We start from the raw sequence: 18,832 nt of genomic DNA, 5'->3' as shown, positions 1-18,832 counted from the left end.
CCTTATTTTTCTTAGTTAATCAATCCAGACTCAGTGTCATTCTTCTATTATGATAAGCCAGAAATTATTGGTGCCAGCTTACTCAGGACTTTGGCAGAATTTTCCAGATATTCAACTTAAATGGCTTGACTAGACTCTTTAGATACCTAGCTAGTTTTGTGCCTAAAGTAGGACTAGCCATAGTGCCTTAACCACTTCACCAGACTGGTACTCATTAGGGGAAATAGGAAAAAATTAAAGTGCTTCAGAAGGAAGAACAGTTGAGTCACAGATAACTGTAAACCCTGCTCTTACTGAAAAAGAATGGCCTAGGTTATGACAATTGTATTTTAGATAGATGTTCTTTTCCTACACCTGAAATTGTTTTACCAAGATCCAGAAATCAACAGTGCAAATGGGGAGAATTGAAGGGAGGACATCTCTACAATCTTAGTTTGGAAAGGTAATCTTTTAATATTTTTATTTTCTATAACTACCAGAACTGCTATACAGAGGATGTTATTGAAGATATTTATTTATTTATTAAATTTATATGCTGCCCATCTCACTAACAAGTGACTCTGGGTGGCTTGCACACATCATAAAAACAGAAGTAGTAACATTAAAATATTAAATATAAACCCAAATTAAATATGTTACAAACCAGGATACTATAGGTTAGAGGTGAGATGCTCTTTCTAGTCCACTAACAACCTCCAACATGGAACACCCCCATTGGGTCCCCAGGCCCATTGGCAGACCCAGTTTTAAGGTTCTTATGGAAGGCCAAGAGGGTAAAGGCAGATGTCACCTCTAGGGCAATGATGGGTGGGAGCCATGAACCCCACCAGCTGGAATAGTTTGACTGACAGAGTCCGCAGCATGCCCCTTGTGCTAGAACAAGTGGAGTGGACCAATCCTATTGGAGTGAGACAGTTCCTTGGGTAAATTGTTGAAGGCATCCATTTCTTTTTCAAACTAGGATCCTTTTCCCAACTAGACATGCCTGCCAGGCTTCATTTAGTGCAGTGTGTCAAACTCAATTCCACTGAGGTCCGCATCAGCATTATGATTGCCGTCAAAGGGCCAGTAGCCTGTAAGACTATGACAACTCACAGTAGCCAGGTGGGCGTGGCTGGGTAGGCATGGCTGGGTGGTCACAGCCAGGTTGCCATGACTGGGTGGGCATGGCTGGCTCAACACCACTCACTGGGCGTGGCTGACTCGGGACGGCCTGGTCTAGATGAAACAAGTGACACTGGCTAACTCAACATGGGGACAATTCAGTGCCCCACAAGCTCCTCACCTCCCCAAACTGCTGACAGCCAAGCATATGCACCACACGCGCACGCACACACATACAGACCACATTCCAAATTTGGGGACTTTCATCCACAGAGGAAGGAGAGGGCCTTCTCCCCAAGCCCAGGCATGATTGGCAGTTTGCAAGCTCATGTGGATAAAAGTCTCCAAGCTTAGAATGGTTTGTGTGCATGTGCATGTCCACAGCACACCAAAGGAGACATTCTTCTTCCAATCACAGACATCCCAGCAAAGCAGGAGGTGCAGGACGACACAGCTGATTGTGGAAGCATGGAGGAGAAAATTTGCAAGAAGCAGTTTCCTCCCAGTACTTTTGCCTTGACTTCTTATTGCTTTCTCATTCCCATCTCCTTCCTTCCTTCCTCCCACCCTCCCCCCTTCCCTGCCTCCTCATTTGCCCTTCCTTCCTTCCTCCCTCCCTCCCTCCCCCCTCTTTCCTTCCCTGCCTCCCACCTGTCACACCCAGGACAGGACGAGGAGAGGGGGAGAGGGTAGCAGTGCTTTCCGGTGGCCATGGGTTTCCTATGTGGGGACAGATGGAAGATGGGACGGGGGCCGGCCTGTGAAAGGGAAGTGTTCACAGGCTGCTGGACCAGTAGGCAAGGCTGGGCTGGCAAGTAGGCCATAGAGGCGGTGGCAAGTGTGGCACTGCTACTGGAGCTATGCACGCTGCTCTACTTCATGGTGGCCACTTTCGTGGCGGTCTTGCAGGGCAAGACAGCGCTCATCACATAGCTGCGCACCAGCCCCCTTACTCTTGCTGCCTCCTGTGTGCATGCCTAGCTGGGCTGGGATGTGTCGGGGCCGAGGCTGTCTCCAGGGTGGCCCCATGGGCCAATTCTAAACATATTGCAGGCCAGATCTGGCCTCTGAGCCTTGAGTTTGACATGTCTGATTTAGTGCATAAAGGTATTAATACTGACTGAAAAAGGAAATTAACTCCTACAAATAATATAAGCTAGAATTCTATTACAGATGTATCCCACACCTTGTTTCGTTTTTTGTTTAACAGATTTATATATTTATTCCCATCAAATAGTAGTATATTGAAATGATATTGAAATAAAAATAAGTAGCAGTTAGGCTATGCTATATTGCTGCTGAATTCAAAGTAGCAATGTAGAAATCAACTAGCTAAGGAATTATAGTTGTCAGTGCAAAAGAACGTAGATTATATAATTTTATATCCTTACATTGAAATGTAATCCAGATTTTCCATTTTCTTTGGGACTGGAAAAGCACCACAGTGCAATACAACATTTTGTAAGATTCTTGCAGATTATAAAAGAGTATTTAAAAGTTTACCTTTTTCCTGTGTCTCATATAACAATATTCAGTGTTAGTGCTGAGTTACTATAAAGGTCACTATGCCATGGGTATATATTATACTGATCTCATGTTAAATAATATAATGCTTTAAATTTTTAATTTTTACAGACTGTTTGCATTTCAAATGCCTCTTTCTCTATATAGTAATAATTCAGTTTCAGAATTAAAGCCCTGAAAGCTTCAGAATTCTCTGCAGTGATGAATATAAGCAATGTAGCATAACACATTGATTTTATGCATATCATCATCTTTATGTTTTGGGAGGTCTGCTGTATTAGTGATATATAAAAACTGATTACCTTCACCAACATTGCCTAGTAATTGTTTATTATTTTCCTATTAGACAAACAAGAAAGATCAATATTCCTCAACACTGGTCTGTGAGTAACATCACTGTAAATAAATTTGCTTCAGACACCAGTGGTGTTTTCATTTTAATGATTTGAGCAATGTGAACCCAATGACACAACTCAAACTAAGCTTAGAGTTTAGAGTTGGAGGGGTTTAAAAACAACAAAAAATGGTTTTCTCCTATTTTAACACATTTGGAGCGGGTACCTTCAAGTTATTGTTGACTTATGGCAACTACCTGAACTAGTCCCTGAAGTTTTCTTGGCAAGATTTTAGAAGTGGTTTGCCATTGCCTGCTTCGTTAGGGCTGAGAGGATATGACTGGCCCAAGAGCACCCAGCTAGCTTTATTTTTAAAGTGGGACTAGAACTCAGGGCCTTGCAGTTTCCAATCCAATGCCTTAACCACTACACCAAACTACACCATAATACCAAGAATCTTATCAGATGCAATGAACATGAGCCTGGCTAGTATTCAGAAATACTGCAAGTTAATTTCCTACTACTTATAGACAAGAATCTACTAGCAGCCAAGGTAAATTGTGTGAGCTGCATTGGCTACCGGTTGCCCTCCGGGTGAAATTTAAGGTGCTGGTACTTACCTTTAAAGCCCTACATGGCTTAGGCCCGGGATACTTGCAGGACCATCTGCTGCCGGGAACGAATTCCCATCGCCCAGTACGCTCACACAGAGAAGGCCTCCTCAGGGTACCGTCAGCTAGGCAATGTCGGCTGGCGACCCCCAAGGGGAGGGCCTTCTCTGTGGGAGCGCCAGTCCTATGGAATCAGCTCCCCCCTGAACTTTGGATGGCCCAAAATCTCCAGTCCTTTCGCCGCAGCCTCAAAACACTCCTTTTCCACCTGGCTGACCTGGACTGACAGGCATTTTAATTATATTTACAATTTTTAATTTATTTTTAATTTTAATTTATTGCACAGATGATTTTAATTTTATTTTTATCTTAATTTCTGTACTTATTATATGTTTTGTTGTTAGCCGCCCTGAGTCCTTCGGGAGATAGGGCGGGATATAAATCCCATAAATAAATAAATAAATAAATAAACAAACAAACAAACAAACAAACAAACAAATAAATAAATAAATAAATAAATTGGTGCTAGTTAAAAGTAAATGAAATTCCCAGAGGGCTGAAGATAGGTCTCTTGTGGGAATATAGTGACTCCAAACTGATGACGCATTTTGACCCTGCCCTCAGGCTCAGCCTGGCTATCTCCTATAGAACCTGGTGTCATTAGTTTTGTTTTTCAAGTCAAATGTGAATTAAGTAGAAGTATAGAAGTAGCAGTATAGTTTAGCTTAATAAAAAGGGAATGGGATGTAACAGTTTTTGCTATAGAAATATTTTACATGTTTCTTCTCCGCTTCTTCATTGAGGTATATTCTTCCTAAGCGGGGCAGGAACCTAGCAATAAAAGCAGGAAGAAAGATCAGCAAAATAGATTCTCTGTATGCCCAGGAAAAGGGACTGGAAAATGACTAATACCCAAGTACTAAATTTATATGACTAGAAGAGTTTAAATCTTCTCAGAGCTTACTTCCCCCAAACTCAGTTTGATGAGACAATTGCAGCTGCTATTCCATTTCTGTAATGAAATGTGTGAATGACTTTGGTGGACAAGGAAAAGAGAGGGTGCCTAGGAAACAATCAGACAAGAGAAGAGAGAGTCCCAAGGGCTTAAACGATCAGAGAAAGAAACTTAGGAAGGATCCACCCTAATTGATCAGATGATAAAGTGGCGGTGTGAGGTTTGTACCTTCAGATTTGCGAGATTCTGTTAATGTAGTCTTACAGTAATGTGCAATTAGCTCATTGTTTTGTGTCTGGTTTACTAAGGAGGGTTGACGATTTCATCCATTCTAGGGACTCAGCATCAGGTATCTTCTTGTCATCTTTCTCTACGAGAAAGGAGAATAGGTTGCTCAGCATATTTAATGGTGAAGTGCAGAAGTCGCCCTTTTACGCAAAATCATTGCAGAAGTTTTTGCTGGACTAAAGGGAAATAAGCAGCAAACTACCTGTTTCTCCTAGCCATTCAGACCTGAACTCGTGGCCAAAAGTTGTATGTTGTGGTGTTCTCTGCAGCCTGCAGTTCTATTGGCAGCTCTCTGTCCTGGTGTATTACAAAGGTAAAAGGTCTTTATGATGACTAGAAATTGTTTCCATTTCCCAAAACCACTTACATTGTATATCATAGGTAATAGATTTTTCTCTTACACTTTCTAAACAGGGCATATGTTTTATCTACACTGGTCTTTCGAATGACTTTACATTTGTTTGGAATATTTTATATCCACATTTCAAGGACCAAATATATGTGGCATTCGTTTATAGTTAAGGGAAGATTCACGGCATAAAACAATTCTGATGATAATTATTTCCTTATATTGTTCGAAAAGGGAGAACTTTGTCTTACATCAAATGTAATTGATCCTGAAGCAGTGTAATCACAATTACTCACTTTCTTAATTAGCCTGCCCAAAATCAGAAAATGGAAACCGATCGGCAGTGTTTAAATCAATAGCTTTGTAGTAAGGCTTGGGTGGGGAGGGAGATAATGGTAATGGGTAGATCAATTGGTTTAGATGCCATTCATTGACTGTGTGTTTTGCATCACAAAATCTACACTTTTAAACTAACCAATATATTGGAGCTAGTAATTCAGCAAAAAACAAGCTGTATAAAAAAAGTAAAAATTACTAATAAGACATTTAGAATTATTAAGGGGTTCCTTCTATAAATTATGATAAAAGAGGGAAAACCTAACAAAGAAATAAAAATGTTTGAAAGTGTTCTTTGATAAATGCTATTTTATTAGGCTATGTTTTGAAGAAAAATTACCGTAGTTTCTCTTTAATTAAAGAATCTTAAAAGTTACAACTCATGCTTTACAAGAGTTAGGAAGTTGTTTATATTGCATATTCATAATAGTACTGGTTTTCTTAAAATACTTCATATTTTATTTACTTTTCACCAGTTGAAGTTTTGGATAATCAGATGAATAAAAATGTTACAATATAAAATAATGTAATTAATATTTTTGGATTAAATTATGATCAATCACTATTTCAGTCTGTGTGAAATCATGTGATAAATTCCTTTTCTTTTTATATTACAGTTGAACGCAGCATTACATAACCACTGTATTTCCCCAAGCTTTATTAGCTTCATGAATAGTATATAACAATTTGCTCTGTTAATTTCTCACTGATAAGTGAATCTTAATGTATACTTTGTAAAAACCAACATACTGTATAGAGCATATTCACATTCATTTATAAAGATCAGTATATTCAGTTAGATAATAAAAATTCCAGGATCCAGGTAGTTGGGATCTCCAAACCTCTTGTCAAACAAAATGTTAAATAATGCAAGGGAGGGTTTTATAATTTGAAAAATTGCATTCTTTGCTATATTCCACTGCCTTGCACCTGAATTTAAACCCTTGGGGTAAGCTATACAGCACTTAATAATATGCTAAATTTTGGGAAATCACAACATTTTTGCCATAGACAAAGGATCCTTATGTTTCTTTTTTTTAAAAATTGTTAACTCTTCTAGGGAGGTAAGTTAACTATTTAATGTAGATTTAGTTTCTTTAATATGTGGTGCGGGTTTTTAGAATTGTTACTTTCAAAGCCTCAATGAACATATTAATAAGTTTTTTATTTTATCTGCTATTTATCTGCTAAATAAAAGAAGCATCACTTATATATTTATCATTATATTTACTTATTTAGTAATCAATATCATTTCATATTTATAAGGTCAAAAGTCTATCCAGATCAATAACAAATATTTGTGGTTAATTTAAATACCTTGGATATTAATCAAATTGATTTTTACATTAGGAATTATTGTACTAATATTTGTAAAGATAATAAAAGGGACTTTCCATTGATTATGGACTAATTTAGTTTAGTTTAGTTTTAGTTTTATTTAATTTGTATACCGCCCTTCTCCTTGGTAGGGACTCAGGGCGGTTCACAGGGCATATATAAAAAAAGACAATACAAAAATTAAAAAAAAGATTAAACCCATGCCCAGTTAAAAACAGTGATACAAATCTAAAACAATTAAAACCCATAATCCCCCGTCAGGCCAGACCAGCTATTTCAAATAGGTGGGTCTTCAGGCCACGACGGAAAGTTCGGAGGTCTGATGCCATCCGGAGCTCCACCGGCAGTTGGTTCCATAATGCCGGAGCGCCCACAGAGAAGGCCCTCCCCCTGGGGGCCACCAGTCGGCATTCCCTGATTGGCGGCACCCTGAGGAGGCCCTCTCTGTGGGAACGCACAGGGCGGAGGGGAGTTGATGCCGGCAGCAGGTGGTCCCTGAGGTATCCCGGACCCATGCCATGTAAGGACTTAAAGATCGTTACCAAAACCTTGAACCTCACCCGAAAGACAACTGGTAACCAATGCAGCTCGCGGAGCAAAGGTGTAACATGGGAGTACCGGGAAACTCCCAAGACAACTCTCGCGGCCGCATTCTGTACCAGTTGGAGCCTCCGAGTGGTCTTCAAGGGAAGCCCCATGTAGAGAGCATTACAGTAGTCAAGGCGAGAGGTCACGAGCGCATGAGTGACCATACACAGGGCATCCCGGTTCAGATAGGGCCGCAACTGGCGCACCAGGCGAACCTGGGCGAAAGCCCCCCTAGTCACGGCCACTATATGATCTTCCAGGGTAAGCCGTGAATCTAGGAGGACTCCCAATTTACTATTAGCATTCTGCAGTAAAATAATATTTTCATGCATTTCTAATACTCAAAAAGCATCCTAGTCTATCTGACAAGCATGTTATTATTTTAAATTGTCCAGCTTTATTGTTAGCCCTGGCTGACATGGGAAAGAAAGTAAGTTGGGTTAGAACTGGACTACTTCTTGGATGGAGACTGCCAGACAATTCTAAAGTTCTAGGTTTAGATCAAGATTTTTTTTTTTAGGGTTTCTGGTTCGCGCGTGCAGCACTTCCGGACGCGCAGGAACAGTCCGCTTCCGGCCATCCGTTTCTTTCTTTTTTGGAGGACCCTGAAAAGGGTCAAAAATCACCCTGGAGGGGTGATTACCGAGAGAAGGACTTCCCTGCAATCGCAGAAGGGTGGCAGCCCTCCGCTTTAATCCAGGACAATCTCCTTTGGCCTGAAGAAGAAGAGACCGGCCATAAAGATGGCTGGTCGCTAAGCCGCTCCCTGCCGAAAACAAAGAATAGAAAGTTTTTACATTGCATTTTATATGTTATTGATGACATCTTGTGGCGAAACGTGGTACAGCAACTAAATTTCTTTTTTCTGTTGTGAGAGCTGACTGAATAACAGAGCTGTCCTTGGCATTATTCTTAAAGATAAGTGTGGGAACACCTCACACTGAAAACAACTCTTTTGGAGGTGGATAATCCTTGATTCTTATTAAATTAGCCTCCGTGGAAGACTTAGCTGCAAACAATAACGAAATGGATGAATATATCCCACCACTTGACTATAAACTGATACTGGACACGATTTTGGCAATGACAGAGTAAATTAAAGCCAAACTTTAAGAAAAATCTGACAACTCAAAGCCACCAAATCAAATTCTGACTTTAAATGAGGAAAAGATAATCCAAAACCAAATAGAAGAAGTGGAAACTAACACTAAAATAGGAGATTTCAAAGAACAACAAAAGCAACCTATAGAAAACCTTAAAGTCCAAACTTTAATGGCAACTACAAAACTTACAACTCAAAAAGCAACAGCACCTGAAGAAAGGAATACTAAGAGTGAATACACTAAGGGCCTTCAAATACATTATATTGAGAATTCAACTAATCAAAGGACAACCATAATACCAGCTACTACTTTCTACCTAACCCAGATAGAATTGGAAGAACAAAAAGACTTGACTGATCTAATGACAACTACATTACATCAATCATCAAAAACTGAACTATCAAAGCAAAACTACAATGGCTACAAAGGGGACATTTTCCTTGCAAAATTGACATTTGGATACATTCCCTGGATTCAAATAAGGGCTATAGGAAGAAAGGAAGATACATTTGAGAATTTAAAGATGCCAAGAGGGAAGCCTGATTGGCACAAAAGGAAGGCAAGAGTTAGATTTAAAAAACTGAACTTATTTTTGTTTTGGGATTCCTAAAGATAGAGTATAAAAATACCTTTCAATGGATTAAGGGAAATCTCTAAAAAATATAACTGATTTTACATTTAGCTTTTAGATCTGTAAGGGAAAACAAACGTAAGCTTTTAGAATATAATTTTGAACTATATTATAGAAATAGGAATGATATATCAAAAGATAGTATTTTAACAATTGATGTACGGTTAAGATGACTTATAGAATATATTAGTTGTTACTTTTGAACTATATTATAGAGTCTAGAATTTTATATATAAAAGACATATATAAAATAATTGTTGAATGGCTAAGATAAAAAATATACTTCTAATAATTGGTGATTTGTTAAGATGAAAACTAGACTTTAATGGTAAAACATAAGAATGTTTTGTAACGAACAATGTAAGTTTTGTAGACGAGAATTATTCTTTATTGAAATAGGGAATTGTGGGTTACCCAAAAATTAAACTTTCTTTTGTATACTATAGGCTATTTTAGAATATTTTATTGTAATTAGATAAAATTTAAAAACAAGATATTGATATGTATTAGTGAAAATATATTGAAATTTTTTTTAATTGACTAGGTACAACTAGAAGTGTATTAACTTGACTATTTTGACTACATGATAACCAAGGGAATCAGAGAGGAAATCCTTGTTGATGTAACCAGAACTATTTACAACTTGTTATTTGTTATTTTGACTACCCAACCACCATATTGCTTCACAAATACATGTATATATAAATATTAAAAAAATCAATAAAACTTGTATAAAAAAAGATTTTTTAAAAAAAAGGCAGAAGAAAGCAAATCAGTTTCTTATACTTGTCATGATGCTATATGAACACTTCCATACAATCACCAGTGCAGCTTGAACGAGTCTTCATTTTTTATTATTATTGGAGACCACTATATTTGCAGAATTAGTGTTACTGTGTTTGATTTATATTTTATCTTGCTTCTCAGGTGTGCTTTTTTCATCCTGAGCGCTAAATTGTTAATGTTTTCTGATTCAACCATGTGGACCCTTAATTTTATAAACACATGCCTGAATTTCCAGGTTCCCAGGCACATAAACCATGAAACAGAGAAAGTCATGAACTGTCTTTACAATTAACAGTTTTAACATTTGAAGTATTTATTGGTCCATTTTGTGAGATTAACGAAAATATTTCCTTTGCTCTCTCTCTCATGTGTATTGTAGACTGTTTTGTTTGTTTCTCCACTCTTCTCATAGTGCCTCCTCACTCTTATTTTCACCTTATATTTTTCTTTTAATTATTTAACAAGTGAAGCTGTACAGTGACTTAATCTACAGGCATGGGGTCGTTGTGAGGAACCTTAAGATGCACCTGATTTTTTTTCTTCAAGTTCAGAGAGAGTCTCTGAATCTAATCTAAGAAGGAAAAATGTAATACAGTACCTGATTGTTCTACTTGTATTTGAATTTTCTGAAGGACCTTTTAGAAATATCCATATTAGATAGGGAAAGCAAGGAAGATTGAAAAACATAGCATGGGAAAATTAGTGTGGTATTGAATCCTCAGGATCCAAACATTTTCTACTACACCTTTGGTTTATATTCCATTGTTAGCAATACAGAGGGAAATTGATTTTAAAAATTACTAGGAAAAGTAACCAAACTTCATTTCCATCTTGCCATTTTGTCATTAGTACACTGCTGGATTCATAACATTTTTCTGCCTTGCCTTGTGTTTTGAATACAATTTACCATTACAGGAGACAGTTGTACTTTTTGGACTGCTTTTAAACCCTATATTTTAACTTTGTTCTGTAGTAGCTAAAAAAAGGAACCTTATGCCAAAGGATTATTAAAGTGATGAGTAATAAAACCTAAACAAATTAGGTAAACCAGTGTCTATGAAGATTCTCAGTCATCCAGGCCATGGTTGTCCCAGAGGTGCTTTTTCAAAAGGCAACTGGATTTTCTTTGTTTTTTCTCAAAGATGTTTTGCTTCTCATCCAAGAAGCATCCTCAGTTCTGACTAAATGCTGGGGATGTTTCTTGGATGAGAAACTAATAAACTTCTTTGACAAAAAATAAAATATACATGCCTTTTGAAAAAGCACCTTTGGGACTACCTAACCAGTGATAAAAAGAAAATGAACATAATAAATAAAAACTATGCTGACAATTAAAATGAGCTTTTCTCTTTCTTCTCCTCTGTATTCTGGTAAGAGTAAACTTATTTTTAGTTGCGGAAAACAATCAGTTTATATTTTCTTTTTTAAAAAATGTGTCTCACTTGTTGATTTTTCCCTCCCCACAGTACAAAGGATGATCAGTTCAGTGTTAATATTCAGCCTCCAGTTGGAGAGTTACTTTTACCAGTAACTATGACAGAAAAGGACTTCAGGAAAGAAAGAGGTGAGAAATAAATTTAAAATTATATAAATAAATTATCTCACTGTAAAATATTGTAAGCATCCCAGACATCTCCAGTTCTAGTGTTTCACATGGCATATTTCCAGTAATCAGCTATGAGATTATATAGCCCTGTCATCAAAAACTTCATAATGCCTGAAGTGTCTTCTTGGACAAGCATTTCTCCTTTTCCCTCTTTCTACCATGTGGTGATTTCACTGCAAATACAAAAAAATGGTATTAAGGCAGACCTCTTCATTATGCCTAAAATATAAAGACCTCTTTTGTATTAAAAAAAATGTTCCTCTGAATTGAGCTCTGCTTCTGACAAAATGTCCATACAGCTTTCTCTTGTGCAGAAATAATTTCTCACTGGAATGTTTTTCAGTTTCTCTGTCTACCCTAAAAGCACTAGTATTTTCTGGTAGTTCTCCATCCAAATATTAACCAGACTTCACCCTGCTTAGTTTCCATTGGCAAACATGGTCAGACAGGTTCTATCAGCTGTTCCATATTTCATATGCTTCTTTAAATGGCTTATTTGAGGTTATACGCTCAAATATTCAATTATTCCAGTTTAGTATATCGCATTACCCCCCAAAAAAACAAAAATGTGTGTTTTTATTAAAGAAGCAAAGTACATCAGAATAATACTGTACATGTTTTTCCTTCTTGCATTCAGTGGTTTGAAATAATAACTCAGCAGTTATTTCAGTTAGATCAAGGTGTCAAACTCTATTTCATCGAGGGCCGCATCAGCATTGCGGTTGCCCTCGGGGGGCTAGGTTGGTGTGGCCAAGGTGGGTGTGGCCTATTGGGTGGGCATGGCTGGAGTGCGTGTGGCCTACTGGGTGGGCATGGCCAGCTCTACATCATTCCCGTCAAGGGTGCCTATGGGGGCCTAGGAAGGAGTGGGACAGATCTGAGGGTCTCTAGCAGAAGGAGATGGGGCCAGGGCAAGTGCCAAGGCATGGTCCACTGGAGGAGCCTCACTGTTCCTCTCAGGCCATGCGGTGGGGGGGCTGGATGGTGGGGCGGAGGTCAAATGCCCAGCCTAGCCCTCAAACACCCATGGCACTAAGCCCAGCCCCACTTCCCCAAGGGGGCGCCCAGCTGCACTTACCTCCTCAAGGCTGCTGCTGCTGTGCTTGCTCTCCTTAGCCAGGTTGCTCATGATGGGTACGAGGCAAAGTCAAGAGGGAGGCCCACTCCCTCTCCATGTGAGGAGACCTGGCTTTGTATCCAAAGCTTCCTTAGCAATAGGAAGCATAGGCCAAGAGGAGGGGACAAGGGGATGGTGAAAAAGCAGCAGGGAAGGACTAAGGCAGGACTTCCCTTAGACCCTCCCTCCCTCTCCTTCCTTCCTTCCTTCCTTCCTTCCTTCCTTCCTTCCTTCCTTCTTTCCTTCCTTCTTTCCTTCCTTCCTTCCTTCCTTCGAGTGGTGGGAAAATATTTGAGATGAGGGAGGGAGAAAAACAGGCAAGAAACGCAGCTGGGAAAGTGTCATCCTTCGTGAGGAATGAAGAAATGCACCATCGCCTGGAAGTGGCCAGCACATGGCCCTTGCCTACTTCACATATCCAGCTTGGTGGGCTCTGGGGGAGGGGATGCTATGAACAGCATGAGTCGATGTTACCTGTGCAATGCTGCCCAGCCCCCAGCCTGCCCAGTTTTGTCAGGCAGCGGGGTGCTCTCCTCACTGTGCTAAGAGACTGAGCCGGGTAGCATGAATCTGAAGAGAAGCGCAATGCTGCCCGGCCCCTAGCCTGCACAAAGTAGGCAGGGACATGTGCTGGCCCAGATGATGGTGCATTTCTTCATTCCTCACAAACAGTGATACCTCCCCAGCGCGTGCCCAGGAGGCAGGGCCAATACGGCAGGGGCCGGTCCCTCGCTGTTTCCAGACGGCCTTGTGGAGCTAAGATTGAATACGTTTCAGCATAGATGGCCACCACGAAATTGTACATTGGCTCCCAGCTGGCCTGGGCTGGGGCCAAGGCAGCGGGGGCCATTTCCTCACTGTTTCCAGGATGGCTTCGTGGGCCACATGAAACCACTTCACGGGCCGGATCCGCCCCCCCGTGCCTTGTGTTTGACATGTCTGAGTTAGATTATTTTCATGCAGTTGACATCTGATATTAAAAAGAAGGCCATTAATTTCTTTTTTCAATTTGTTGATAACTATTAATTTTCTTACTTCTTGCTGGCCTAAAGCCTACTTTACATGAGCCCAGTAACCAAGGTGAGTGAGCCTTTGAATTTTCTCATATTTTTTGTGAACAATTTCCTTTATAGTCTCAAATAGCTTTCCAGCAGTGTAGTTTTAAGCAAAATGGAATATTGTACTCTGTCCCTCTCCCATTCTTATTGTGTGCTTGCTTGCCTGGTGTTTGATTGAGTTTTCTATGCTTAAATGTGACTGAGAGCTTTTTCCCCCCATGGCTGGCCATTCAGAACCAAGAGTGCATAGAAAAAGTGCACTTTGAGAATAGCTGTGGCCCTCTATGGAGTTGTTGCCAAAATTCCTTTTTCTTCTGCCATTTTACTTCTGATGTTGTTGATTATTTGTCTGAATACATCTGGCAGTTGTTTGCTATGTTTAATAGAGCAGAAAGGCTACTCTGAATAAGCTATTTGAAAATTTGTTTATATGAAGTATTTGTAAATCCATGGAAGCCTCTTGACATTTCAGTATGACTCTTTCCGTCTTCCTGAATTCATTCTTTGATGTAGGACTGGTGCTGTGAAATTTACGTCTAGTTTAAAAAAAGTGAGGGTTAAAAGTTAAATGTTTCAGCTATTTGATAAAATTCATAATAATAAAAGTCTTCATTCTTAGCTTTATTTGTTTTATAAATAAGATTAAGAAGCTATTGAGAAAGTATAGAAAAGGGAATTCTTAAGCGGGGCTATTAAATCAGATTGTATCCAGATTTGGCTGATGCAGACAGACCTGGAAAGGCAGACTTCCTGCAGCTGAAATCCCCCAAATATTGTATAATATCAGGGATGCCTTCTAAATGAGTATGTTCATATTATGATGCAGGAAACATAAAATCAAATAGAGGTATCTTGCTCAAGGGTTTTCTGCTCATAGGTTTCCCCAGGGGGAAGGAAGCCTTCCATGAATAGAAGGACATCCCAGCTTCTCATACCAAAGACATCCCATTTAGCATTTCTCTCCAACCTTTGTGCAGCATTTCAAGGAATTGTAGAGGCTTACATGGAAAGGAAGACATATAAAATATGCAGTCTACTTCTAGCTCTCTGATAAGTTCCCATAGCACACTATCACATAAAATGATATGATGGGTTTCTGTTTAGTTTGTTGCTGCAACAAGCTAGCCCATTGTGCTGTATTCAATAAACTGTAATTAAATAAGCAATGGCTTAATGTGATATACAAACTCAACCACTACTAATAGTGAAATCCAGTATATATTGCATCTACTTAAAAATAATCCCTATTCCTATCAATAGCATCTGATTAAATTTGCATGTATTTGCAGTATAACTCTCAGATACGATTCTCCTAATTTCTCATAGTCTTTTATAGTAAAAGGCCTTCCAAGAATAATAATGAAATCAATATAGAGTGATTTTAAAGTTTTTCTTTCTTTCTTTTTTGAAGGTCTTCATTTCATAGTTATTCATTTCTAAAATATGTTTTGAAATAACAAGATTTCTTAAAATAATAATAACTTTTGGAATTATTTTTACAACAAAATAAACAAAAATATTTGCAGTATAAGGTGTATGATGAATGCTGATATTCCTGCTTAAGATTTTTAAGCAGCCCGAAAAGGTGGCAAGGGGTATTGGTGCACATGCTGTACTTGATTGGCGTTTTTGTGCTACCCCTTCCCTTCTAACATAGTTTGAAGCAGCAGCTAAAATTTGTCTGATTTTGCTCTCCATAATCATTTTAAATTATGTCTGCCCTTTAGCTTATGCTTCCAATTTCCAATATTGAGCAGTATTTATTGATGCAAATCATTTAATAATTCCAGTGCTAATTCTTTCTGTAATATGGTAGGCTACCACGCTTCACAGAGGTGCTGTTTTCCTTAAATACCCAGAATTATTTAGGAAGAAGCCAAAGGTTCTAATCTCTGTCAATGATTGTAATATTATGTTAGCATTTTTTATAATGTCAAAGTTACTAAAAATCCTACAACCTTTGTGTTTCCAGCATTATGCTACAATTTAATTTGCTTGATTGTTCATTAGGAATGCCTTTATTATACATAGTTATAATGAGATACAAGATCTGCAGATATTTTATTTTTGAAATCTTAATTCTTTTCAGCTACAGTTTCTTTTTTGGATTTTTAAAACTTTCTATTGTGGTCCAAGTGCAGGCAATAGATTTCATTTATATATATATTAAGGCTGTGTATCTTTAAAAAGAGAAAAGAAAATCCACAAAATTTATGCTTGATTTTTATCAAGATTTATGCTTACAACATTTTCTGTCTCTCTAACAAGCAAAGTGCTAATTCTTTAAATGGTCAGGCATTCCCTATTTTCTGGCCTTTAACTACCACAAGCAATCATATTTGATGCCCCTTAATTAGAGCACCTTTTTTCTTTTCAGGTTCTTTTCCACCTCAGCAATCGAGACAATACATTTGCTTACCATGCTAAGTGTTCTTTTGCATGTAAATTAATCTTGATTCAGTTTACACTGTCATGCTGAGTGGTACAAATTGCCTATAACAATAAAACAGCATGAGTTAAAAATAAAGGGGGTGGTGGTAGTGGTAAGGCAGATTGAATGTGTGCCTTACTTGATAGGATGTTACTTTGCTTTATGCCAATACATTAGTCAATGATAATGAATCTTCTGTTCTGAAAAGCATGGTTTAGTTGATTTTTTTAAATTTTACTTCAATGGAGCAGTACCTTGTCTTTACAGAACAAGTTAGAGAAACCATTAATGACAAGAGTGTTAAGGTTAAATATGAAGCAATGCATTCACTTCTCTGAGTGCTATCCATCTTTCCATTTACAGGAGCTTGACAAAAGTACTGGCTTTATACAATATTTCCCTTAATTACATGGTACGGAAAACAGGCTTTTAACATAAACATAGTTGCATTCATTTATTCAGCATTTGCTCTTCAATAGAGCTTAATGGAGAAGGTTTAAATCCTTAATGAGTACACACATCTCTCAACAATGTTATCTCAGTCCTCTGCTTTTGCTTAAAAGCAGCCTCAGAAGGCTTCTGTATTTTTTCAAAGCATTTTGCTAATGCCAAATTTTAAATATCTGCAACAGAACATATAGTTCTAACTAAATTTTCTGTTTTTAAAAAAGCTGGATAATGTTAATATTTTCTTGAGTGAAACATTTGGCTTAAAAGGAAAAAAACCCTCTTTGATATTAAAGCAAATTAAACATGTTAAATACTCCTAAATGTATTTTTCTTCTAGCACTAACCTTTATTGTTTTCTGTCTATCATTTAGCCGTGCCTGAATGGACTTTGAGATGGGACTTGAATGTGCTTGTTCTTTCCTTATGATCCCAGTGAGCAGAGAGAGATGTGTCTCAGTTCTGTCTGCAGTAAAAGTCTATGACACATTAGCTATTACTGGCAAGAGTTTTCACAAATCAGTAGTGAGGTTTCATGTGATACACTTGAGACAGAGAGTCTCTTTATTTTGTTTCTTGCACTGGCTTCAAATCCAGTGTCTTGTCCTTTACATGTACACTTTTTAAGTAGACATTTAAGGGAAGTATTCAGAATAATGCATTCATTCTTTTGGTGTAATTGAAAGAGCTAAATGTTGTTCAAGCTTTGTAGAGGTGGAAAACTTAGCTATTTTGTCAGTTGCCACTCAATATCTTATTGTCAGCTGCAGAGAAATTATCAAAAAAGTACTTTACTTCATGCAATTGAAATTTGAATAACAGGAATAATTGGTTGTGTTTTGTGTACTGTATTCTTAAAAATTATAGCAAAATCCCCTTAAAAAGAAGAGTTAAACTTTTAATAAAAACCTAGTGCATTCTCAGGTGCTGTACATTGTCTTTAATATTAATTGCATTAATACTCAGCTTTCACTGTTTCAGGAAGGCTGACTGGTATGAATGAAGTATCCGCTACAATCTCTGTGGCACCACAGAATACTACCCGTCTTATGATACAGCAGAAGGTAACAAGCATAGCAAACCTTGGTGGAGTTCCTTGTGGTGAAGATAATGTGCACAGGTAATTTCTGTGTAAATCTGTAAAGTTTAATATAGAAATTTTATATATCAATAGACAGCTACTTAATGTTTCATTCAAAGTCAGGTTTGGTCTCTAGCACACTTAAATGATATTGATTTATTACTTGTGAATGCCCATTTTTAATTATAGCAATAATATCTTTTAGCAATATCCCAATTAACTCCAGCAATCTATTTATAAATAACATTCCACATGTGTGTGAATATATATAAAAATCTGAGGGAATGGTACGTAAATTGTCTGTACTTCCAGTTTAACCACTACACTATAAGACATATTCCTAAACAGTTATAACACTTAGGAGTAAGATGTGGAAAATGGCAAAAAAGTCACACTCATATTGGGAATTTGTACCACTGTGTCATTTCTAATAGATTTGTGGTATTTGCTTAATTTTCCCTTAATGATAACTATTATTTCAGAATTACTAAATAATTGTTATCTGCTCCTATCATATTTGGCTCCTATTTTTAAACTTCTTAATGACACTTTTTATGTTTATGAGGGACTTTCTGTATCCTTATGAATGCATTACTGGATAAAATAAGAAATCAGTACTCATCAATGTACAGAAAAACAGGATTAAAAGAAAATATTGCACAGGCCGTGCAAATTAACTGCCTTTGTTAAATTTAATAAATACAGTTCATATCGCTACAGGATTAAATAACAAAGCTATAGAGTGCATCAGCTATTTTCTTTATATAATTAGGTATTAATAGAAAAAAGGTTATCATTTTCTAAACTTTAGAAATATATAGGTTTTCAGAATGATAGTCTGTTGTAATAACTTAAGTAAATTTGCTGTAGCAAAAACTGTTCTTTATTACAAACCAGCCCATCAGATTATTAAGCATTAACCTGAATTTCAAGCAGATATATTACTGTTGCAACTCAAGATGAAAACTGATTAAGTATAAAAGATTTGTTAGTCTTTTGGTGCTACCAAATTATTTGTTTTTACATTCTAAAGGTTTTACTAAATAATTGAATAGAAAAATAGAAAGTTATGTAACTCTGGAAATAATGTTAAAGCTGAGCTGGAATGAAGAATGGATGAGTATGACATTGGAAGGCATAGAAA

The 18,832-nt window shown here is 37.6% G+C and overlaps 1 protein-coding gene across 3 annotated transcripts in view; it reads left to right on the top strand.

The window, feature by feature from the left end:
- The window catches only part of AP3B1 (adaptor related protein complex 3 subunit beta 1), a 167,582-nt gene that overhangs the window by 132,519 nt on the left and 16,231 nt on the right, over positions 1-18,832 (top strand). For all 3 annotated transcript variants that reach the window (XR_014491277.1, XM_083353111.1, XM_083353112.1), the window contains exons 25-26: positions 11,415-11,512; positions 17,589-17,727. Coding sequence is in view for 2 of the 3 variants with exons in the window: in XM_083353111.1 (XP_083209237.1) it covers positions 11,415-11,512; positions 17,589-17,727 (237 nt within the window). In the remaining variant the exon portion in view is untranslated. The remainder of the gene's footprint in view (positions 1-11,414; positions 11,513-17,588; positions 17,728-18,832) is intronic.

The sequence above is a fragment of the Vipera ursinii genome, assembly GCF_947247035.1.
Source record: "Vipera ursinii genome assembly, chromosome: 2".
NCBI classification, from domain to species: domain Eukaryota; kingdom Metazoa; phylum Chordata; class Lepidosauria; order Squamata; family Viperidae; genus Vipera; species Vipera ursinii.
The sequence above is the reverse complement of the archived record's forward strand: the minus strand, read 5'-3'. Positions and strand labels throughout refer to the sequence as shown.